Here is a 23171-nt window from a genome sequence, read left to right on the forward strand (position 1 = left end):
AAAAGAGGATAATTTACAGGCAGGGCCGGATCCCCAGCTGGTGTGAACTGACAGCAATGGAGCTATGACAGCTTATACCAGCTGGGTATCTAACCATCCCATTTCTGAACCAGTTTAACTAAATCAGGGGAAACGACTGTGTTAAATCTATGCAAGCCCCAGTGTGTACACAGTTACAAATGGTGTTTATTGGCATTGCTTGTACAGGAACAATATAACTAACCCCAATACCTTTTAATTAGCCGTAAAGCCGCGTCCCTACACGGGGTTTACACTAACGTAACTAACTTGGTTTTGCTCGATCGGTGCAGAGATTGAGCCCACATGAGACCTGGGAGCCAGGAAGGATTCAACTCATCCCATTCGGATCAGCAGTCAGTTTGCCAGTTCAGATCCCCCTGTACCAGGTAGGTCAGGATTTTTCACTCTTCCCTCTCGCCGGTCGTTCCATCGTGCTCCGGCCACGCTGCCTCGAATCAAAATCCAGCTGACAGTACACGAGCCCATCCTGCAAGGTGACAGTCAGGAAAATTAACCCCCCGTCCTGTATTGGTATCAACTGTGACAGGACTGACCATCAAAATGAGCTTACCCTCCCCAGGCCTTATTAAAAACTCCCTCTTCCACCTCTGCCTTCCCTATCGATGGTGTTTTGTCAAATTGGAAACCGTCCCTGGAGTCTAACTTTAAGAAGTTGGTTAGTGACAAACTTTGCTCTTACAGGGCCTTTCCTGTGCAAATTTCAAAGAGCTTTAAAATATTATTTCTCTCTCTTTATGGTCCTTATCTGGCCCCCCATTATTCTAATATCTGAGCACCTCGATTATTAATGTCTTTATTCCCGCCCCCTTGTGGGGCAGGGTTATTTTCCCCATTTTACAGAGGGGAACTGAGCCACACCGAGGCTAAGTGACTTGCCCAATGTCACATGGGGAATCTGTAGCGGAATTGACAGTAGCTCTTCCAAGTCCCAGGTTAGTACCCTAACCATTGGGCCATCTTTCCTCTCTCTGTTAAGGGCTAATGACCTGCTCATATCATGAGACAGACTCTGCCCTGAAGATCTTATAACTGGAACCAATGAATGAAACCTCCCAGAATTCCCCTGCTTCTCCCTATTTTGCAGATGGGGAAACTGAGGCACAGAGCCATTTGGGGACTTGCCCAACATCACACACACAGTTGAGATAGAACCCAGTTCCCTCCCCCACCCCCATTCTGCTACTTTTGCCATTAAACCCACTTTATGGATCAATCCATCTAGGCCCCTAAGTGAATGGGAGCATTTGAAATGACTGAGACGGGCAGCGACAGAGACAGTTGGTAACGCGCCGTACCTGGTGCTCCTCTGGGGCTGGCGGTGCTGAGCGGCAGGCCTGGAATCCTGAGACAGACAGAGACATTTGTAAGGTCCTGTTCCATTGGCATTTCCCCAAAAGGAGCATACAGACTCATGGGGCCCCCGCGCAGTGTGTGGGCATCGCTCCGCCGCGCCCAGCACAGGGCAAACAGACAGATGGTTATATTCAGAGATTTAGCACCGATAAACTTGACAAACTATGGACCAGGAATAACTTGATCAAAAGCACCTAAGGGACCAAGGACCGGATCCTCAGAAAGATTTAGGTGCTTAACTCCCATTGGGACCTACGTCCTTTAGGTGCTTTTGAAAACGTTGCCCTGGGGCAACTGGTCTCATTGAAAGTCATTGGGACTTGGGCCAGGTCTACACTACAGACTTCTGCCAGCCTCGCTGTCGGGCAGGGGTACAAAGAGCTGTGCTGGCAGACGGCCCAGTGTAGACTCAGTTGTATCAACAAAACTGCACTTTTCCCGGTGTAGCTTTTCTTGCGTGGGGGAGCTGGAATAATCGGTCCTGGTAAAAGCACAGCTTTGCTGGTATCAGCTGTGTCTCCACTAGGGACGCTTTGCCATAGGGATGTGACTGCACCAGTAAAGCCTTCCAAGTGGAGAGCTGGACTAAGTCTCAATGCTCACAAGGGCTAGATTTTCAAAGGTGTTTATGCAGATAGGCGCCTATTGGGATTTCTGAAAGCACCGCAGCAGGTGAGGTGCCAAACTCCCATGGGGGTCAATGGGATTTAGGTGCCTGGGTGCGTTTGCAAATCCCACGAGGTGCCTCTCTGTGTCTCTAGGTGCCTAAAGACCGTTGAAAATCTGGCCCTCGGTCACTTTTGAAAACATTCCCCTCCACCCACAGCAGCTCCGTGGGTCCATCGCCTCCCTTCATCGCCAAAATCAAACCTTTCTCCAGAGGCGGGAAACAAGTTCCAAAGGTCGGGCCTGATTCGGTCTGCCCTGCACCCCGTCCAGTCAGCGGCACCGATCGGAGTCGATCAGCACTGCTTTGATCCGGTAGCGTTTCAAACCCGCCTTGCACAGCGTTACATGACCATCCCAGGGGCCCAAATCCCCCCGCCTTTACACCCGTTTGGCACGCATGTAATTTCAGTGACTTTAGCGGGGTTGACCGGATTCACAGCAGGGGAGTGAGCGGAGAATCAGACAAGCTGCAGGGCAGTGGAGAATCAGACCCTCGGAAAACAAAGCTACTGAGATCAGGCAGCGTGACAAATAGAATCATAGAACTATAGGCCTGGAAGGGACCTCGAGAGGTCATCTAGTCCAGTCCCCTGCACTCGTGGCAGGAGTAAGTATTATCTAGACCATCCCTGACAGGTGTTTGTCTAATATACAGTGTGTTCAGTCATCCCAGGAGCGAATAATGCCCTGGGGTGAAGCATGGGAATGAGACTTCGCTCTGCAGGAGTTTCTGGGATGAGCTGTGGCCATTACCTCGAGTGGAAGGGCAGCAAATCCAAACAAGGCTCAGAGACACCATCAACAGCACCAGGGCTCCCCCTACTGCCAGGGGAACGGCGTACTGACAGCATCCATCGTCAAAGCCTGGGGAGGAAGCAGACACAACTGACTCACTTGAGTAGAGACGGTCATGACTGCACAGCGTGTACGGAGCTGGGCAGGACACGGTTTGCCAGTCCCCTGAATATTCTCCAGACATTGAAAAATGTTCCCGTCCCAAATCGGGAGAAAAAGTCGATATCTCAAAGTTCTGTGACCCAAAAATCCAAAACCAACAAAGGAACGAACACTGGGTTTGGGTCCTTGAGAATATTTTGTTTCAATTTTGACCTTTTCTTCTTAACCTATTTTTAGTCTGAATTTACTAAAACGTCTCCACAAAAAGGTTTCACCTGAAAAACTGAAACTTTCCGGTTCAGCAACGTAGAAAGGGACATTTCCACGATTTTGAAGCTTTCCTCCAAAAGTTTGTCAAGACGAGAGGTTTGTCCAAACCGTCCCTCTCTCCTGAACTGTTTTGGTTTTGACAAACTGACACTTCTTGGCACAAGCAGATTAATTGAAAAATTCCCCACCAGCTCTACCGTGTAACGTTTCACCCTGAGTTTTTAGCTCTGCAGAACAAGCCAGCAGGAGCCTTCGATCCATTTCACTCTCCCTTTTCATTAGGCCAATGAATAATATTCCCTTGGGTCAGTGATTTAGCCTGTTCCCAGAACCTACTCTGCAGCTTCTGCCACTCCTCTCCCTTCTGTGCCCCATGAGAGCACCTCTCCCAGGGATATTTGGTACTATTTCACCATGGAACATACTTCACACATGGGCTTTTTGTGCACATTGGTTCAGGCCACTACAGACTTTTGCCGACCTAACTACTCCCGTCGAGATGTGACGAGGTGTGATCCCTCACTGACAGGTGTTCCTACTGTAGGCTTTTACCAGTGCCGCCTGTTTCCCTTGTGGGAGTGGCTTTGCTAGACCAGTACAAAGCACAGCTTTCCTGGTGTAGCTGCACCCACATCGGAAGCACTTTGCCAGTATCCTATCTCCTAGAACTCAAAGGGACCTTGAAAAGTCATCGAGTCCAGTCCCCTGCCTTCACTAGCAGGACCCAGTACTGATTTTGCCCCAGATCCCTAAGTGCCCCCCCCCCCAAGGATTGAACTCACAACCCTGGGTTTAGCAGGCCAATGCTCAAACCACTGAGCTATCCCGTATAGCAAACTGCTATTTCGACACCAGTAAAGCACTCCTAGTGTAGACATGGCCTCAGAAAGAAGAGTGGCGTTTACTTTCCCTGCCTCTTCTTTCCCTTCTCAAAGTTCCTTGCAAGTCTCTCGGCACCTAATTAACTGAAAGGTTCATACATTCCAGCTTTCCGTGATGACAAAATATTTATTTTTTTAATTTATCATTTCAAAGCAGCTTTGACTGAGAGCGCGTCCCATGGCTATAGCTTAGATCTTACTCCCCTCTAACTCCAGAAGCAAATATCAAATCACTCACGTTCAATATACCTGGCACTTTTCTTCACGCTGTTGCCAGAAGAGTTGAATTTGACTTCACAGGTGAGAATTTTCGCACTGATCCAGGCGTCCTTCGGGATGCTAATGTGACTTATGAGCATTAAGGATCCATCCTTTGCTTTCAGTGATCGCATTAGTGCCTGTTCCTGCCAATCCCCAGAAATATTCCAGGAAATTTGGACTGGGTTGGAAACTCCATGGACAATGCAAGCCAGATCAACCGTCCCAGTGGAGATGAGACCAGGGAGAGATGGAGCAAGAAGCAAAACCCAGCTGCTGGTGGTGTAGCTGTCTGAGCAGAATAGAGCAGAGAATTTATTGTTCCATCCTGTGTCTGACTCACAACAGACCCGCCGGCTGTTTATTATCTAATTAAGGGCACCGATTTTACTTTGTTACAATTGTACACTTCCACTGAAATCAATACAATTACACGGGTGTAACTGACCGGATTTTAGGAATGTTCATCTCATGAGATGGGGATTGATTCAAAGTAAAACATTCTGCAAAAAGAAAAGGATAAATTTGGCTAAATGCATTCATGACTGTTAGGTCAAAAGCATCCCCAGTCTGGCAGCTATAAATAGTGATGAGAGTAAAACTAAAATGCTTTGAGATCTACTGGTGGAAAGCACTAGGTATGTGCTAGGTGGGTTGATTATTCTTTAAAATAAACCCTGTCATCTTTGACCACTGAACATTTTTAATTGAATCCCCCAAAACTGCAAAATCGGCTTCTTAGCAGCTCTGTTTAGTTGTCATTTTTCAGCTTAGTTTCCCCTTTTCAGCCATTTCAGCTTTGAAAATGGTATTATGGTGTTCCATTTTCCAGGGTTTTTTTTTAACATCTCAGCATTGCCGATCACTTTTCCCCTTGCGTTACACCATTATCTTTCCTTACCTCCAACAATCAGTGTGGATCCATTGCCGAAAATCAGATAGCTGCTGGTTTTAACAGCACAGTAATAGTCACCAGACTCGTTCTGCTGGACGTTGTAGATTTCCAGTGTCATGCCCTGTGTCTCGGGTTTGCAGGCAAACTTACTTACATTTTGATCATTTAAGCATTTCTTGATGCAGGTGGGCCCCTCGCCTTCTCTTCTCCTGTACCAATAAACCGAAATGCCACCTCCTTCCAGTTTTTCTTTGGAAGAACAGGGGATCTTTGCCGTAGCACTAATTCCGACAAACAGGAATTGCTGAGTCGGGTACAGAGATAACTGTGCTCCCAACACTGCAGAGATAAAACAGGATATACTGATTAACCTCCATTCGTCCTCGGCTACAAAATAAACTGGACACTTAGAATTCAAATGAATTAATCTTCATAAGGTTCATGCTCTGTAACGGTGCCTTGTTAGAGATCATGCTAAGACTATATCAGAGCATGGGGATCTCTTAAGTTCTCTGCGTCTATAATAGGAGATGTTCCGTTTTCTCAATTCTAAAGGTAAATGCTCTAAGAAATGCTGAAGGATTTTACCCATGGAAGACAAGAGCAGGTATCTGACAAGCGGCATGTCTGTAGGAGTAAATAATTACCATCCTGCAACCCCAGCTCAAGGGCTGCTGTCTACCAGACTTCAAAAGAGTCCAATAACATGGGCAGTGAACGCCTCCCTGGGGGATGGGCTGTGGTGGTGATAGGTACCACTTGCAAGTATTTGCACAGAAATCACGCTGGATGGGGCATGTCTGGTATTTCCAAGAGTAGATCGCCCCATTATTTGAAGGTGCTAGATAATTTCTGCTAGCTCCAAATTGCCCTCCTGGTTTTTAATAACGATCAGCAGCAACTGGGACCTAGCCAGGGTGACCAGACAGCAAGTGTGAAAAATCGGGACAGGGGGTGGGGGGAAATAGGAGCCCATATTAAAAAAAAAAGCCCCAAATATTGGGACTGTCCCTATAAAATAGGGACATCTGGTCACCCTAGACCTAGCACACGATGTCTTTCTAACACTGCAGCATGTTGATTCTCCCAGACACACACATACACACACACACACACCACCCGTTACAAATATGTCTTTTGCTCACATCAGATCCATAACTTTGAAGTGCCTAGAACTGAAACCGGCTCTGGGAGGAGGCAGACGGTGGGGGCTGAGGACCCAAAGAGACGGGCTATCCCATTGGAACCATCACCCACCTTGTCTGGTTCTCATTGGTGTTAAATGAGCAGAAGCCATGATGGCCCCACGCTGCTGTCTGCTCGTTTTAGGCCCTGAACCTGTACTGAGAGTTGCCTGGGTAAATCTCTGTTTGCACAGAACCCCATTAAAATCATGGGAGTCCACCTGGGTGCAGGAGTCTGACCAGGCGGTTTTCAGGGCAGGATCAGGGCCTTAGTTTGTGTGTCCAGCATGAAGTTATTGCTTGTGTTATGCTGACGTAAGGTCAGAGGATCCTGGTTCCTTCAGACTCATGGAAACAGCACAGGGGCGCTGAATGTCCATCACCACCCTGATTGATCTGCTCCTAGTGCCATCACTTATGCCAATGCAAAATGGTTGCCCCGCTTTATTTGACTGGAATGGTAGGGTTCTGCACCCATGTCGCCTGGGGGCAAAGGACTGCACGTGCTGGGGAGTGAGGCCCAAGAGGCGGGTGTCGTGAGTGAGGCTGGGTGACATTTTTCATCCAAAACTTCTGGCTGGTGAACAATGCTGATTCAGTGACACCGAACGTTCGGCAAATTTGTGCCTGTTTTGCCAAATAGTTTTGATTGAAAACACAAAGACATTCAGAAAAACTCAAAACGTTTTGCTTTTTCGGTTCAAAAACGACTTTGTCCCTTTTTGCGTGAATTTTATTTAAAAAAAAATCAAAAATGTATAAAAGTGGTCGGAAACAAAATATTTCATTACACCCACAATGATTTTTTTTTTAACTTTTGGATTTGCAGAAAATTTTGAAACATTTTGTGTTTAGTTTGGCTTGAAACAATTTTTTTCCCCATATTTGCCAGTGAACTGGGAAATCTGTTAGACTTCCCGCTCTAGTTCTGAGCCTATTCCACCAAGCAAACAGCTGAAAATGAACCGGCTTTGCAAAATTGCCTAGCTCAGGCCCAGAAATGCTTGGGTTGCTTTGACTATGATGTAGATGAAAAAAGGAATGACATTTTACTCATCCATCAAAAAATAATGACTGGCTTCTGGTGAAAAGCAGGTGGAATTTTGCCAGCCTGTAATAAACAAAGAAATACAGCAGTGACTATTGTAGTAACACACAGGGGTTCCAGCTGAGATTCCATCGTGCCAGGCGCAGCACAGACACACAATGAAACAGTCCCTGTCTTAGATACTCGTCTGGCCCCAATTACCATAGTATCTGAGCATCTCACAGTTCTTCATGTAGGGATCTTTACAACCCACTTGTGGGGGAGGGCAGTGCTATTATCCCCATTGTACAGATGGGGAAACTGAGGTATCGCATGACTAAGCGATTTTTCCAAAGACACCCAGCAGCTCAGTAGCAGAGCTTGGAATAGATCCCAGGTCTCCTGAGTCCTTATACAGTGCCTGGCCTACTAGATAATGCTGCTGCTCCATGTGACGCTTTCTGAAGGAACAGCGGGACCAAGGAAGCATAGCCATCCTTATCTGGTTCGTTTGCATCATCTGGGATTTTATGCCCCCAGTTCCACAGGCTGCATTATTTCAGAAATGAAAATGGAAAGAATGTGTATTGTCTTGAATTGGATTTCGGAAGGATTTGACGATGCAGGCTATAAAAAGCCCTGACGGTGCAGTGGTGCTTTTTACTGGCCTCATTTCAATAGAAATGCAACAAGCGAAGCCACATCACAGAGTCTGTGGTCTTGGACAAAAGGGTGAGTCAGAGACGGTCAAGGTGAGAATTCAAAGAGCCGATGTCTCCGCACGCTGAATGGAAAAAAAGATGCGGACAGTTCTGTCTCATTTCCTTCCTGGTCTCGCCTTCAATGAGAACTCAAAATAGGATGCCCAACGTTGGGGGAGTTTTTGAAATACCGCAGGCTGGGTCTGCGCTGACGGGGGAACTTAAAGGAAATGCAAGGGTAAGAGTGAGCGCTGCAGAGCTGGGCTGATGTCACCTATACGACAGGATGCGTTTGTATAGCATCCCTCAGCGTGGTCTCAGAGGGCTTTGCAAAATGATCTCTCCACTGCAAATGAGAGCCAACAGGGAGTGTACGGTCTCAGAGGGCAGGGACAGGCTCCGGAGTCTTTCCCTTCGAAGGCCTTGTCTAGAGCTGGGGATGTTCCAACGAAAAGATTTTTCTGTGGAAAATGCTGATTTGTCCAAACCGAAGCTGTTCACGGGAAAAGTTTGGTTTCACCGAATCTCCCAGTTAGAAACGTGGGAGGAAAGAACAGTTTTGAAACTGTCCGAACATTTTGACGTTTTCTAAATGAAGTGTTTCATTTTTCAGTTCAAAGTCACTTTTTGTTTCAAAATTTCAGTTGATTTATACGAGAAAAAAGGTCAAAGCGGGGGGGAGGGGAGGACAAAATTGAAATTTCTATTGACCCAATATGAAAAAAAATTCAGATATTAGTTTGCAATTTTTTTTTTTTGAGATTTCAAGTTTTCATCCCAATTCCGGGTGGGGAAAAAAATGTCAAAAATCTTGAAAACTCTCACAGAATGGGAAAAACATTTCCCACCAAGTTCTAACCTTGTCTACAAACCAAAGCTGTGTTGCTTTAACTATACCAGTATAGTTAGATCAGTACAACTCCCCTTGTCTTGATGTAGTTATACTGATATAAAACTGCTGATCACACTACAGCTCCTTTCCATATGGAAAGGGAAATTAGCTATCTTGATATAAGGCGTCTTTATACCGGTATAACTGTACCGGTTGTGGGCTGTACTGCCCTAACTATTCTGGTAAGAAATCACACTGCTAACCAACATATTTATACCAGAGTAACTTTTAAATGTAGACCAGGCCTACGTCAGAGGTTCAAATCCAGTTGTCATTTTGATGGCCTACGCAAAACATTGTAGGACTCAAACTAAAACTGCTCAGAGCCTGCACCTGTCCACTTGGCATTTACTTGTTTGTAGTCAGGGCAATGAAACCAAGACATGGAAACAGAACTCCCATCTCCCTCCAGCTATGGGCCCTGCAGCTCAGGGTTGAGACTGAGTGGGGGAAGTTTGCCATGCTGTTGTATGGACTGACAATCAGAAGACTCCAATCTCCAAGGCTGTCAAATTCTCTCTTCTTAGCGGCACTAAAGTCACTTTTTAACTTAAAAATGGAAAGCAGCAGAGAGTAAATGCATCTTGAATTTAATTCTAAAAGCTGCAATGCACCGACAGCTCAGAGGGTGCTGGCAACTGCAATGCAAAGGTCTCCTGCAGCCCCATTGATCCATCCTGGTATAGAGTCGGGGCACATTAATGGCATAGACAGCCTCAGCTCTGTGCATGAAACTCCCTCGGACATGAATGAGATCTGAGTTATATAAATACAGGTATTTGATCCTACAGACACTAGGGCAAAGGTATTCCATTGAACTCAATAGTGTTAGACACCCAAAACCCTTTAGAGGAGCTGGGCCTACGAACATATAATGATGAATTAATAAACCAGGCCGTGAATATGAATGAAGGCTGATTTTTAGAAATGCTTTTCAGCTCATGTTCACTTCATTTGGAGACGTGGATGCGCTGAAAAACAGGTCCTAAGGAGTTTAAAACCAGAAAGAACTAATACTTCCCTTCTCCTGGGGCTTTCATCTTTAAAGTGCATTCCCTTTCATCTTCTATTAGACTGTTTCACTTTTTGCCCCCTGCCTTTTACATATGTGTTGTTTTTAAATGCAGTAGGCAGGTTGCTGGCTCATCTGGTGTTTAAGCAAGGCTGGAGCTCAGCGCCCTGAAATGTTTGTTCGTTTCAACCACAAGCTGCGATCATTGGTGGGTTAGTTATTTTTTATTCAGAGGGTTAATTGGATTGCCAATGCTGGGCGCTGCAATGAAATGTGATTCTACCACAGTGACACCTTGTGGCTGAATGGAAATTTAAGCCGGGCAACTGCTAACGAAAAATCCAGGGAGCCATACAGACCCCATTAAAAATATTGCCAATCCCAAGCATTCAAAAATCATGTCAGGTCAAGCTCCTCAAAATCACACATTGGCTTAAAAATCATGAGATTTAAACAAGAACCACTGTGGGGTTCTTTTCATTTGCTTTCTGGTGTCGTAGCCTTTAGGGTTCATATTTTCACATTTCAGACACGAGGGTGAGAAACTTATTTTTGTAAAAAAAAAAAATGAAAGCTGAAATTCTCACATAGTAACTTGATTCTAGGAGCTGGGGCTTTAAGAAAAGCACCCATTAGGCTCTGCAAGAAATATAATAAATAATCACACATTCTTAGTTATTATTATTTGTGTAGTGGCAGCACCTAGGGGCTCCCATCTGGGGTCAGGACTCCACTGTGCTAGGTGCTGTACAAACACAGAACCCAAAAAAAAGCACCCCAGCAAGCTCATTAGAAGGATTTTGTCTCACGCCCATTTGTCTCCATGCTGTGCCTCGAGCCGGTGGATACTGTTTAAGGGTGTGTGGATTTTTTGGGGGGGAGGAATGACTCTCCCCAAAACCCTGGACTTGGGGGGCGTTCAGCCCCAGACCCAAACTTTGCAACTTGAGTTTTCTGTGCATTTTTCACTAAGACATTAGCAAAACCCCTGCCCAGCCCTGCCCTGCCCTGTCCTGTCCAGTCCAGCCCTGCCAATCCAGCCCTGCCCTGTCTAGCCCAAGCCCAGCCCTGCCCTGCTCGCAGGACGCAGCATTCTGGGCATGCTCCGCTCTGAGCATCCGCGCGCCCACGCGGCCTCTTGCGCCTGTGGCCACGCCCATATAAAACTACAACTCCCGCCATGCCGTGGGGCGGGGCGGTTGAGCGGTGCCGGCGACAACCTAGCCCGGGGGGCACGCGCCCCGCCTCGCCCATTGGTCAGCCAGGCCACGTCAATCCGCTGGAGGCGGGGCCCACTGCCGGGCTTTGTCGTCCCCTGCTCGGCTTCCGTAGCGGGAGGGAACGCAGGTGCAGCCGCCGGCGGCTCCTAGCCAGGGGTAGCTGTGGGGCGGCCTGATCCCAACTCTCCCGGGCCCCAGAGCCTGCCCCCCCAGCCCCTCCCCCCTCCCGGGCCCCAGAGCCTGTCCCCCCCAGCCCCTCCCCCCTCCCGGGCCCCAGAGCCTGACCCCCCCCAGCCCCTCCCCCCTCCCGGGCCCCAGAGCCTGACCCCCCCCCAGCCCCTCCAGCCCCTCCCCCCTCCCGGGCCCCAGAGCCTGCCCCCCCAGCCCCTCCCCTCTCCTGGGCCCCCGAGCCTGACCCCCCCCCTCCAGCCCCTCCCCCCTCCCGGGACCCAGAGCCTGACCCCCCCAGCCCCTCCCCCCTCCCGGGACCCAGAGCCTGACCCCCCCACACACACCCCAGCCCCTCCCCTCTCCTGGGCCCCCGAGCCTGACCCCCCCCTCCAGCCCCTCCCCCCTCCCGGGACCCAGAGCCTGACCCCCCCACACACACCCCAGCCCCTCCCCTCTCCTGGGCCCCCGAGCCTGACCCCCCCTCCAGCCCCTCCCCCCTCCCGGGACCCAGAGCCTGACCCCCTCCAGCCCCTCCCCCCCAGCCCTGGCCCCCCAGAGCCTGCCCGTCCCGCCCCCCTCTAGCCCCAGATCTTGACCCCCCCCCCTCCCGACCCAGTCCTGGGCCCCAGAACCTGACGCCCCCTCCCCACCCCCCGCAGCCATGGGAGCCACCGTGTTCTTCGGCTGTACGTTCGTGGCCTTCGGCCCGGCCTTCTCCCTCTTCCTGCTCACTGTGGCCGGGGACCCGCTCCGGGTCATCATCCTGGTGGCGGGGTGAGTCTGGGGCTGGGGACAGCCTCCCCCCCGGGGGAGAGCTGCCTGGGGGGCGGTAATAGGGACTTCTCGTGTGGGGGCCGAGTACCGGGGGCTGAGGGGGCTCCCCCATGGAAGATGCTAGGGCTGGGTGAATCAAGGGGGGACCCTTGGTGAGGAGGTGCAGGGAACCCCCCCCCCACATGATCCACCTGGTGGTGGGATGGGTCCATACTGGGCATCCCCTTTGGGGTAGGGGCTGGACTTGTCTGGGGTCCCAGTCAGGGTGTGTGTTGAGGTGGAGGTGCTAGAGACCCCTGTGGGGGATCTGGGTCCCCAGGAGCTGGGGGGGACCCCTTGGGTGATCATACTGGCAGCTGGGGGTGGGGACTCATTGGGATAGGGGGTTGCTAGGGACCCCATCAGGTTGATCGTCCTGCGGGGTGGAGAACTTGTAGGGGTGATCACATGTGGGAGGTCGGGGGCGAGATGAAGGTTGCCTCTCTCTCTGGGTTAGCCTGGGGTTTGCCTGCGGGCCCTTGGGAAGTCTTGTTTGTATTGTCTCTGGGTGACAGACCTGCGCTAGGCTGAGTCTCCCCCATTCCAGGCAGAGTGAGACTTTAACTTTCTAGCACCTTTTGGAAAGTGGAAAACTAACCCTGCATTTCCTGGCTTCTCACCTTTTCTTTTCTGCCTTTCGGACGTAACTCTGAACATTCTTGGGAGGATTAAGTTGCCCCCCCACGTCTCCGGGTTTCCCAGCAATTTGAGTTCCCGGACTTCAACTCTCGTGTTCCAGACGGGACACAATGGCCACACGGCTGCAACCTTATCTGCACCTTAGCCATGTAATCTGTGTACCAACCGTACAGGCTGGGTGAGACATCTCCAATTGGTGCCAAACAGCAGCTCCTGAGCTACGGAGCAAGCGTGGTCCGGATTTAATCCACCTTTGCTCAAATCTTTGCGGCTCTAAAGTCCATGCAGTGCTCAGTGTTTGCACTGTACTACTGTGCAGGATCTCTTTGGGGTGGGGGTTCGCATTGCTTGGCTGCTTTGGCTGCTGTGCGGTGTTGTATGTTGTGCTCTTAAAGAGCCGGTTACGTGCGTCTCTTGGCTGCAGGCTGACCCTGTAATACAATGTCCCATGGTGAGTCTCTGACAGCTGGGATTGAACATTGGACCTCTGGGTAGAAAACCATGAGGCTCTACTGCCTGAATTAAAAGACCCACATTGGAGCAGGCTCACGAGGGGGTGATAGAGCGCCCCACCAAGTGGGTGGGGGTTACGGGCGCCTCGTGACAAACGAACATTTATTATTTGCAAAAAACTATATTGAAACCTTCCTTAAGACCCCCCCCCCCGTATTTGCTCCTCTGTGTTGACTGTTGCAGGGTTGCAGCTACCAGTCAATCAGTAACAACACCTGGTGATGCCCATGAGTCAGAAGCAGCGTGAGGTGTTTGCTGCTGATGGAAGGGAGTTGGAGCAGCCCAGATCGATGGTTGTAGAGGTCCATTTCTCATCACAGGGATGGGCCTAGACTCATGTTCTTGAACCTTCCCCATTTTACAGAGAGGAAGTGCTTTGCCCAGAGTTGCTGAGTGAGTCAGTGTCAGCTCCAGGAGTAGAACCTAGGCCAAACACTTCCTTCTTACCCCCTGCCTGGGAGAAGCATGTCTCACACAAGCATGATCAAGTGTGGTCTGAGATGATAAAAACTTCCCTTACTGAGCGCATGACCCACAGGGAGACTGCTGCAGTGACAACACACGTCTTCGCTTGTTTCCCATTTCTCTCTTTCTCTCGGACAGGGCGTTTTTCTGGCTAGTGTCCCTGCTGCTGGCCTCTTTGGTCTGGTTCATTTCCGTGCACCTCAGCAATCGGGAGGACTCCAGGCTGCAATATGGCCTCCTGGTCTTTGGGGCCGCGGTGTCGGTGCTGCTGCAGGAGGCGTTTCGATTTGCCTACTTCAAGCTACTCAAGTAAGAGCACCCCTCTAGGAGCAGACTGTCTCCCCCTGTGTGAAATGGGGCCCAGGAGGCTGCCCTCCTGGGTGAGATCTGCTGATGAAAAGCACTAGATAAGAACTAGGCATTATTATTAGAAACCGTGGGAGCACCTGATCGTCGAACCCGCTCCCAAGTGTGTTGCCCCGTCTCTTGTAGATACGATCAATTAGTTGCCCTTTGTCTCTGCCACTTGCTTGATCAATACCACCTCCCCCGGTATGCCGCCAGCCCCCCTTCCAGTGCATCTCCTGCTTCAAACCCATGGGCCGTTCTCTTCTTCCTCTGCCCCCCAGGAAAGCTGACGAAGGCTTGGCGACGCTCAGTGAGGATGGGCAGTCTCCCATCTCCCTCAAGCAGATGGCCTATGGTGAGTAAACTGCTGGGCAAGACCATGTGCTTCCCCTCCCCCCGCGTAAATGACCACTCCACGCCCCGTTTCAGCCGGGCCCTGCAGCAGTTCTAGGGTGCCCAGATACCACGGTGATGGGGGTGATATAAGAATTGGAACAGAACAGCCGGGCGCTGCTGACTCTGTGTTGCAGTCGCTGGCTGGCAGTCACGCTTCCCTCTGTTAACTTCTGCCACTTGCCAGGAGCCTTGGCGCACACTTAAGATGCATCTTCCTCCCCTCCCTGCCCCAGAATGCATTGGGCACAGCCCTGCGATGCGCTGAATTCTCCAGGCATGTCCGGATGCTAAGTCTGTCTCCTCGCCTCCTGGGAGAGCAGGGGTAACGTGCAAGATACCGGGGAACTCCCCCGCGCTTGTCAAAGGAGTCCAAAGCTCATTGTGGTGCTTCGCGCAGCCACTGGTAACTTCAGCGCTGTTGGTCAATATCCTCTTCCTCCTCCTAGTATCGGGGCTGTCCTTCGGGATCATCAGCGGGGTCTTCTCAGTCATTAACATCCTGGCGGACTCCATAGGCCCGGGCATCGTGGGGATCCACGGGGATTCGCCTTATTACTTCATCACGTCAGGTAAGGCAGGAGCCCCTGTGCGCTTGGGAATGATGGGGCCCGCTCCTGTCCTGATGCCGTTTATTGGGTTGGGCTCAGAGCCCAGGTCAAACGCAGCGGGAGGAACCAGCTTTCCCTCCAGCTGTAGAAGATCAGATGCACCCAGAACCAGAGGAGACTGTTGGGGCGTGATGCAAGGCTGCCCCGTCCCTTCCTGTCCGCCAAGAGCTAAATAGATCACCACAGCAGCATCCATCTTGGGCGGCAGTGCTGTCTACTGGGTAGAGCAGGAAACTGGGAGGCTAGAGCGCCATTGTTAATCCTGGCCCCGTTGAAGTAAACGGTAAACCTCCTTTTGACTTCAGTGGGGTTCTAGACATGGCTCTGCCACTGATCATTGTGTGACCTTAGGCCCTTACTAAAAATGTGGCTCCCTGCTGGTGGGACTCTGAATCTAGCAAGTGTCTTGAGAGCCCTGGATGAAAGGGACTAGAAGAGGGTTATCATTACGTAGCCTGGAGGAACTGCTTGTGGCTACAGCTGTGAATCCTTCTTCCAAATGAGATGTGACACCTAGGCCCTCATTGTTTAGGGTCGCTAATGATCCCCATAAAGACTGGGATGTTCGCCTCAAATTTATCCCCTTTCCCAACTTCACATTCCACGGGAGAAACGATTCCCACCTCCTCCTATAAAAGTTTGTGTGGGATGGCTGCGGGGCTCCACTCCAGAGGTGGCTGCATTTCAGTAGCCATGCACAAACCGGTCTGCAAAATGCTTCGGGATCCTCCACGTGGAAAGGTGTTATAGAAGTGGGGAGATTGTGGTAACATGTTGCTGTTGTGAAGGTTTAGGGTGCTGACACCACACTGGTCTGACCCCCACCTCTCTCCCGCCTCCTAGCATTCCTGACCATGGCCGTCGTCTTCCTACACACGTTCTGGGGGGTGATCTTCTTTGACGCCTGCGAGAGGCGGCGGTATTGGTCCCTGGCGCTGGTGGTGGCCAGTCACCTCATCACGTCCGGGTTGGTGAGTGGGGCTGAAGTCGTGCTGGATAGAGAGAGGTGATCGGATCCGACAGGGGTGGCCGGCAGTGTGGGGATGGCTGGCTGGCACTGCCCTGGGCTTTGGGGGGAGGATGGGAGCCGGGGGGAGTGGGAAATGGGATAGTCCGGGTTGCAGCAGGTGCTACAGAGTACACTTGTCTTCTGAAATGTCACAAAAGCTCATTCAGGGCTAGTCGCTCCCTGTTCTGACCCTCCCCCTGCTGCAGCTGATCCTGACGTGCTTGTGAGGAGATGGGGCTGGAGGGGGCTTAAGCAGTGTTAATAAAGGACTTAGGGATCCCGAAAGCCCCTTGCAAGGGGCTCTGTATTATCCACTAAGCTTCGCATGATGAAACTGCTGGGCAGAAGTTGCAGCAGGGATCAGCATCGCTCCGCTCGGGGGAGCGGGTGCTGCCCATCTCCCCCGCCCCCAAAGACTTAGATGTGACGGCGTGGAGCAGAGTGCCTGGACCGGGGGCAGTCGCTGGGACCGGGTGCCAGGGCTCTGCAGGCAGACGGAAGGCGGTGGCACTTCTGACCTCGCTCTCCCTCCATCTCTCCTAGACGTTCCTGAATCCCTGGTACCAAGCCAGCCTCATCCCCATTTACATCATCACCATCTCCATGGGCGTCTGGGCCTTCTTCACGGCCGGCGGCTCCTTGCACAACGTCCTCGCCTGCCTTTCCTGTAAGGATCTAGCCGGGAGGGGGCGGGGGCAGCAAGACCACATTCACTGAAAGTGCTGGATGGTGGCACTAATCCACTCAGGAGACTCCCTTGGCCTAAGGGTGCTGTGGGGGGCAGTGGCACATGGATAGCAGCTACTCCCAGCTGGCTGGGTGCACACAACGCCCACCTAATGACCCGCTCCAGAACAATTGGCTCGAAATGATGCAAGCCTCTATGACCCTGATCCTGCTTGGCCTGCAGGGGGAGGGGGAAGCGAGTGGGATGGGATTAGCCAGGGATTTCCACTAGATCTGGGACTGCTCCACCCCTGATGTCTGGTGGGGGAGGGCTATTCCCCCCGGAGCGCAGGCTCTCTTGTGGTGGAGACTCCCAGCCAGGCGCTGCTCCATCACTTAACAGTCTAAACCCAGTGATGGGGAAACAGCCCTGGTAGGTCCAAGTCATCCCCCAGCCCCACGAGCCAATAGAGAACACGCAGCCGCAGCCCTGGCCCTGCGAGACATTCGCTCTCGGTTGGCTGCTCAGTCCTTGCTCTCGCAGCTGAGACCCCCCAGCAAAGAGACTGGTGTGGGCCACGGACGTCCACCATGGAGCAACCTCCCCTGCTAGGGCACAGACTGCAGCTGATCGCAAGCCTCCTGCGGAAGCTGGATTCGAACCTGTGAGCCAGAGGTAGACGGGTATGAAACCTTTAAGCCACCCAAGCTGCTTCATGTGTTCTCCATTGCTGTCTGGCTCAGCCAGGCCCCCCGCTGCCGGGGACTGCCTGAGTTACTGACCTTTGCCCTTCCCTTGCAGGTAAACAGGAGGAAGACAACCGAGTGATGGTGTACTCTGCGCTGCAGGTCCCCGTCGAGGACTGAGCCCCTCCTCAGGCCAGCACCTGCCTGCCAGAGACATCCAGGGAAAACCAATACCCCAAGTGCCCTGTTCTCTGCAGCTGGGAGCAGCCTGGGCCACCCCCTCCCCCATGGCAGGAGCTGGGGCACGGGACTCGGCGCCTGTCAGAGCACTCACCCTGCTCATGGGGCTGGACCGCTGCGCTGGTGGAGGCGTGGCTGGGATTGCGAGGCTGAGTCCTGTGGGGCCCTGGCGGTCTCTGTGCTGTAGATTCAGGGGCCAGGGGCACCGCCGGACTTTTTCCCTCCTGTCAGCTGCAAAGGACTGAAGCTCTGACCGGGCCTCTCGGACTCGAACCTGCCCAGAATCGGGCTCATGGCGGGTCTTGCAAACTCTGCCACCCCCTCCCTGTACGAACGCGCTGCCCACTTTGGAGGCGAATTGTCCCGCGGCTCCTCTGTCTGACTGGGGCTGCAGCAGAGGGGCTGGAAAGGCCTGTCCGGTAGCACTGACGCCCGTCCCTTTTGAAATGGTCCTTTATTGGCATCTATATCTCTGGATCTCTATTGATACCGTAGGTCTGGGTTCGCGCTTCGGTTGGTGGAGCAGCGAGCCCATCTGGCTGCCCACCCCCTGCCCCGGGGCCACGAAGGGCCCTCTGAGCCGTGCCCCAGGGTTTGTGGTAGTGAGGACACCTGTGGCTTTTCTGTGTTTGCCGCGGCGCCAGTGTGACCGGCTCAGCTGGGAACTCGCCTGCCGGCAAAGGTTGGCCTGTTTTGGGGAAGGCTCAGCTGGAACGGAACGCTAAAAGGATGGGGTGCGCTCCCCCCTTGAGGTGCAACCAACCCTGCTAACTTCCGTCAAGTGACAGCTGGGTGAGGGCGCCCCCTGCAGGGTTAGTGAGCCCAAGATCCCTGGGTGATGGTCTAGAAACTCTTCAGCATTCTGTCCTTGGGCTCCTCCCCAGCAAGGCACGCATGTGTCTCCGCCTTAGAGACCTGACCCATTGCAGCGTAGCCTGGCAGGGGGGCTGAGCGTTAACGGGGCTGCCCCCCCACGAGAGAGCTGTGCTCCTAGCTACGCGTGGGAAGCATCTGGGGAAAAGGTAGGCGTGCATCCTGTGTCGCTCCCAGGCACCCCCTACTGGGAGGTCATGCAGCAGCCACGCGGGGGGGTGCAGCGTGCAAGTCATGCCCCAGAATGGAGGGGAAGGTTCTGATTTCGGGGGCGCTGCTGCAGAACGGCTTGCCAGTATTGCTGGCTCTGCAAGGGTTAATCTGCTGTAGCAGGCACTACCCGGCTATTGGCAATACCATGCGGCAGCTCATCTCCAGAGAACCAGATGCTTCTGGTGCTGTGGAAGAGAGCCGGACGGTGCTGCTTTGTTCAGGGACTAAAAGGGTTGCCTCGCAAACCTCACCCCGGAGACTCCCTGAGGGTGGAGAGCAGCGACCGGCCGGCCGCTGTCTGCTACAAGAAGTTGAAAATCTCAGTGTGTGTGTTTGTTTTTTCCCCTAAGTTTGGGAGAAGATTCACTACATGTCTGTAAAATGGGGATTTTTTAAAATTATTTTTTTGATTCAGAGTAAAATCCTTTTAATAGAGACGCTATGATGACTAATAAAGCCTTCTTTTGTAATGGGACGGGAGTGAGACCTGGTGGTTCCTTCTGGCCACGTCTGGGGTAAATCCACTTATTTTAGGGGGGTGTGGGGGAGATTGTATCCCTCCCTAGGGAATCTCCACTAAGGGCCACCCACTGTCATAGCAGTTGGGATCAGGGCCCTGCACAGCCACTCTGTGAGATATAGGGTGTCTCGATATTTAGGCGTTTGTCCCGATACTTTGCGGCACTCCGCCTTTTTTTTTTTTTTGGCTCCGCCGGCGACGCCCCCCTTTCCCCCCCCCCCCCCATGTGTCCCGATATTTTCTTCCTCTCATCTGGTCACCCTAGTGAGATAGGCCCTGCCCTGAAGAGCTCCCAGTCTAAATAAATTGGGGGAGGAGAGGAAACTGAGGCACAGAGTTGAAGTGATTTGCCCAAGATCATGTGGCAGGTCGGTGGCAGAGTTGGGAATAGAACCCAACTCTCCTGCATCCCTGTCTAGTGCCCTACCCCTAAGCCATGCTGCACGTGCTGAGAGACCCCTTGCGACACGCTCGGCCGAGCCTCGGAGCGTTGCGAAAACGCACTTTCATCTCAGATTGTGAAATCTCTCCCATCAGCCTGGCTACGTCCTCAGTGCAGTGTCTTGGAACCGGGCTACTTGTGATTCTTACCAAGTTCCTTCTCTCGCCTCTTCCAGCTAAGCCTTACGTGTTAAACTCCTTAACCCTTGCACCATCCCTGGGCAGAAAATATTACTCCAAGTGTCGGTGCTGCTAAGTGGGCAGCCCTGTTGGCGATAGGGGCGGGAGTAGAACTCTCTCTTTAACTGGCTTTCTGTGGCACAGACTTGCTCTTTATTCTCTCTTTCTGCTTTCCCAGCTTCCTGTGATGCAGAACTTACTCATCAGATAGCCGAGAAGCAGGGTTTGGTAGTGCCCAGCCACCAGCAGGGGGCGCACGGGGCTTTGGCAAGTTCACGCCAGTCCTACAATGCAGGAGACAGATGCCTCTCCTAAGTAACAGGCTGTGGTTTGTCTATGCAGCAATGTTTCTGCCATGGTGACTGGGTTTTGGGCATCTGCCTCTAAGTGCGTTCTGGGTTGTCGGCAGCTGTTAGCAAGAACTAATGGGTGACGTTTCCGTGCCTCGGTTTCCCCTTCACCGAAATAGAGACTCATCACACTGGCAGGGTCGGTGGGGGTTCAGATCTGGGGACTGAGGGTGCTAGAAAAACAGCAAGGCAATGAATGAGAGGGCTCGTCTGCAGTGTGTTCATGAAACCAGGTGCGGCGTAAATTCTAGTGTGCACCAGCTTGTCCAGTGTGGACCCTGCTGGCATGCGCTAAACATTCCCTAGAACGCGCTAATGTAGCCCCCTTTCAAACAGTCCTACCTTAACGTGCACTAGGGAACTTTTAGTGCACGGCGGCCCGGTTTAGGGTGTGAAATGCTGGTGTACGTTGGAATTTACACCCCAGCTGGGGTGGGTTAATGTACCATATAGACAAATCCAGAGAGATGCGAAGCAGTCCTAGCTGGAGCTGCGGGGGGGCTGCAAGTTCCGTTTCACAAAGGATTTTTGAGATTTCTAAATCTGGCTTTGTGCCACGTTGGAACAAAAACTGAAAACTTCCAAATTCTCCACGCAGGGAAACTCTGGGAACTTCGGTGCTCAAAACCTCTTGATTTTGACTTCTTGATTTTGTGTTGGGTTAGAGAATATAAGGCAACATTTTAAAAAACTATGGCAAGTTGTTTCCCAAAACAAAATTAAACGTTTTGTTCCAAAAATGTCACACTGGGCCACTTCACCACCGTTGGTCCTACTTGCTTTGTCTGAAACACAATTCTGGCAGAATGGCCGGATTTTTGCAAAGGGTTCAGGTTTTGATAGAATTGCATCCCCCACCGCAGGATGGTTTGTCAAAGTTTCTCCAACTAGCTCTGTTTAACCCTGTTTCACTGGCTTAGCTGGGTCCTAGCAGCTTAGCGAGTGAGAAATCAGGACTGGGGGTTCTAGGGTGAGCTCTGTAGGTCTGCACCCCTGACAGCTCAGCTGTACCCAAAAACCTCCCTCCCCAGGGCTGTGGGGTAAGTCCAGGCTGCACCTGAAGGTCCCAGAGTGAACAAAAGCCCCAACTCTATTTTGTTTTCGCTTTAGAGCGGCTGTCTCCCCAGCCTCCTTCCTAATACTCTATATTTCTAAGGCACCTTTCATGGGAATCTCTATCTCCCCAGCCTTTGTGGGAAGAGCGATCCTTCTCTTTAACAGATGGGGAAACTGAGGGACAGAGAAGCAAAGAGACTTGCCTTAAAACCCCACAGTAAGTCAGTGACAGAGGAGGGAAGAGAACCCAGGAGTCCTGGCTTCCAGTCACTCCTACCTTAAGAGTCCGGGCTCCTGTTTCTCCCACCATCACTCTCAATCCTGGCAACCTATTTGGTTCAAAACCAGCTGGGGCACTGGTGCCAGCTCCGCCATCCTCAATTATCCACAGAGCAGCAGCAGAGATGGCGCAGTGGGACTATGTCTATGCTGGTAATTTTAAATGCTAGGACAAGACGCAGCCCAAAACACAGGCCTGTGTTAAGCTCCGTGCTGGTGCAGGGATGGGCTTTTGATTTCGATCTTGCTGGCCACCAGGGGGTGCTCTGGCCTCTGAAATGGATTTGCCAGGAAGAGGAGGAGGGTGGCAAATTGGGCCTATGGGGGCCTGGTGAGAGCCCCTGGTTGCTACCTGGCTGGTGTTTCTGTTGCTTTGTTGATTGCAATGTGCCTTTTTTTTTTTTTTTTTGACATTCACTTGCAGCTGTGCTACCACCCAGTGATCTTCCCTCTCCCCCTGCTGGGCCAAGCCCCACTCCATCGCTCCGGTCAGTGGCAGGCTCCGAGCTGCTGCAGTTCTATCTAGTGATGCCAGGCTGGGACGAAAGGCTGCTGAGTGATGTTTCCCAGGATGAGTGTGTGGGGTGCGGGTGGGGGGGTTCTGCCACTGGGGGACTGGCCCTTTAAGGGGAGATGGATCCAGCCCCACCTCCTCCCCATGTGCACAAAATGAGCACCCTGCCAGGTGGGTGGTGAGGCGAGCTCAGGCTGTGAGGAGGTAAAACAGGAGCCTGGGAGGAAAGAAGGGAAATGGCAGGTAGGAAGCCCTGGGGATTGCTAGAGAGCAGGTGGAGAAGACGCTGGACATGGAGCCCCTCTCCCTAGCTGCCAGGCAAGGGGTGGGTGGGGTGGAAGACCGCTAGGAAGGCTGGCCTGTGGAGAGCAGCAGGAGACAGGACCGTCAAATTGTGGAAGTCAACGAATGGCTACGCAGGTGGTGTCGGAGAGAAGGCTTTGGATTCTTCGACCATGGGATGGTGGTCCGAGGAGTGCTAGGCAGAGACGGGCTCCACCTAACGAAGAGAGGGAAGAGCATCTTCGCCAGCAGGCTGGCTGACCTAGTGAGGAGGGCTTTAAACTAGGTTCACCGGGGGCAGGAGACCAAAGCCCTGAGGGAAGTGGGATACAGGGAGGAAGCACGAGCAGGAGAGCGCAAGAGAGGAGGACTCCTGCCTCACACTGAGAAAGCGGGAAGATCATTGAGTTATCTGAAGTGCCTATACACAAATGCAAGAAGCCTGGGAAACAAGCGGGGAGAACTGGAAGTCCTGGCACAGTCAAGGAATTATGATGGGATTGGAACAACACAGACTTGGTGGGATAACTCACATGACTGATATTCTATGATTGCTCTGCGTGAGTGTCTTGATTTTTTGGGGGTGGCTAAAAAAATCCTCCCTTGA

The 23171-nt window shown here is 52.0% G+C and overlaps 1 protein-coding gene and 1 long non-coding RNA gene across 2 annotated transcripts; one reads left to right on the forward strand and one right to left on the reverse strand.

Annotated features, from left to right (window-relative positions):
* Window positions 1–224: 224 nt before the first annotated feature.
* On the reverse strand, window positions 225–5341 carry LOC128826814 (uncharacterized). The gene is made up of 5 exons (XR_008442894.1): window positions 5272–5341; window positions 4362–4662; window positions 2818–2928; window positions 1338–1384; window positions 225–508 (listed from the first exon to the last, which is right to left on the reverse strand). It is a non-coding gene; the product is annotated as an uncharacterized LOC128826814 (long non-coding RNA).
* A 6733-nt stretch (window positions 5342–12074) lies between these two features.
* On the forward strand, window positions 12075–19417 carry APH1A (aph-1 homolog A, gamma-secretase subunit). The gene is made up of 7 exons (XM_054011120.1): window positions 12075–12246; window positions 14041–14211; window positions 14532–14605; window positions 15093–15215; window positions 16098–16225; window positions 16807–16930; window positions 17732–19417. Exons 1-7 carry the CDS (start codon window positions 12134–12136, stop codon window positions 17794–17796), a joined length of 798 nt encoding a protein of 265 aa, XP_053867095.1. The 5' UTR covers window positions 12075–12133; the 3' UTR covers window positions 17797–19417.
* Window positions 19418–23171: the final 3754 nt, after the last annotated feature.

This window comes from Malaclemys terrapin, chromosome 21 (genome assembly GCF_027887155.1).
Source record: "Malaclemys terrapin pileata isolate rMalTer1 chromosome 21, rMalTer1.hap1, whole genome shotgun sequence".
In the NCBI taxonomy this organism is placed as follows: domain Eukaryota; kingdom Metazoa; phylum Chordata; order Testudines; family Emydidae; genus Malaclemys; species Malaclemys terrapin.

Excerpts from the sequence above, each read along its gene's own strand:
- APH1A (XM_054011120.1), top strand. The coding sequence starts at position 12,134 with ATGGGAGCCACCGTGTTCTTCGGCTGTACGTTCGTGGCCTTCGGCCCG. Across the intron at positions 12,247-14,040 it reads GTCATCATCCTGGTGGCGGG|GGCGTTTTTCTGGCTAGTGT; the intron begins GTGAGTCTGGGG and ends TCTCTCGGACAG. Across the intron at positions 14,212-14,531 it reads GCCTACTTCAAGCTACTCAA|GAAAGCTGACGAAGGCTTGG; the intron begins GTAAGAGCACCC and ends TCTGCCCCCCAG.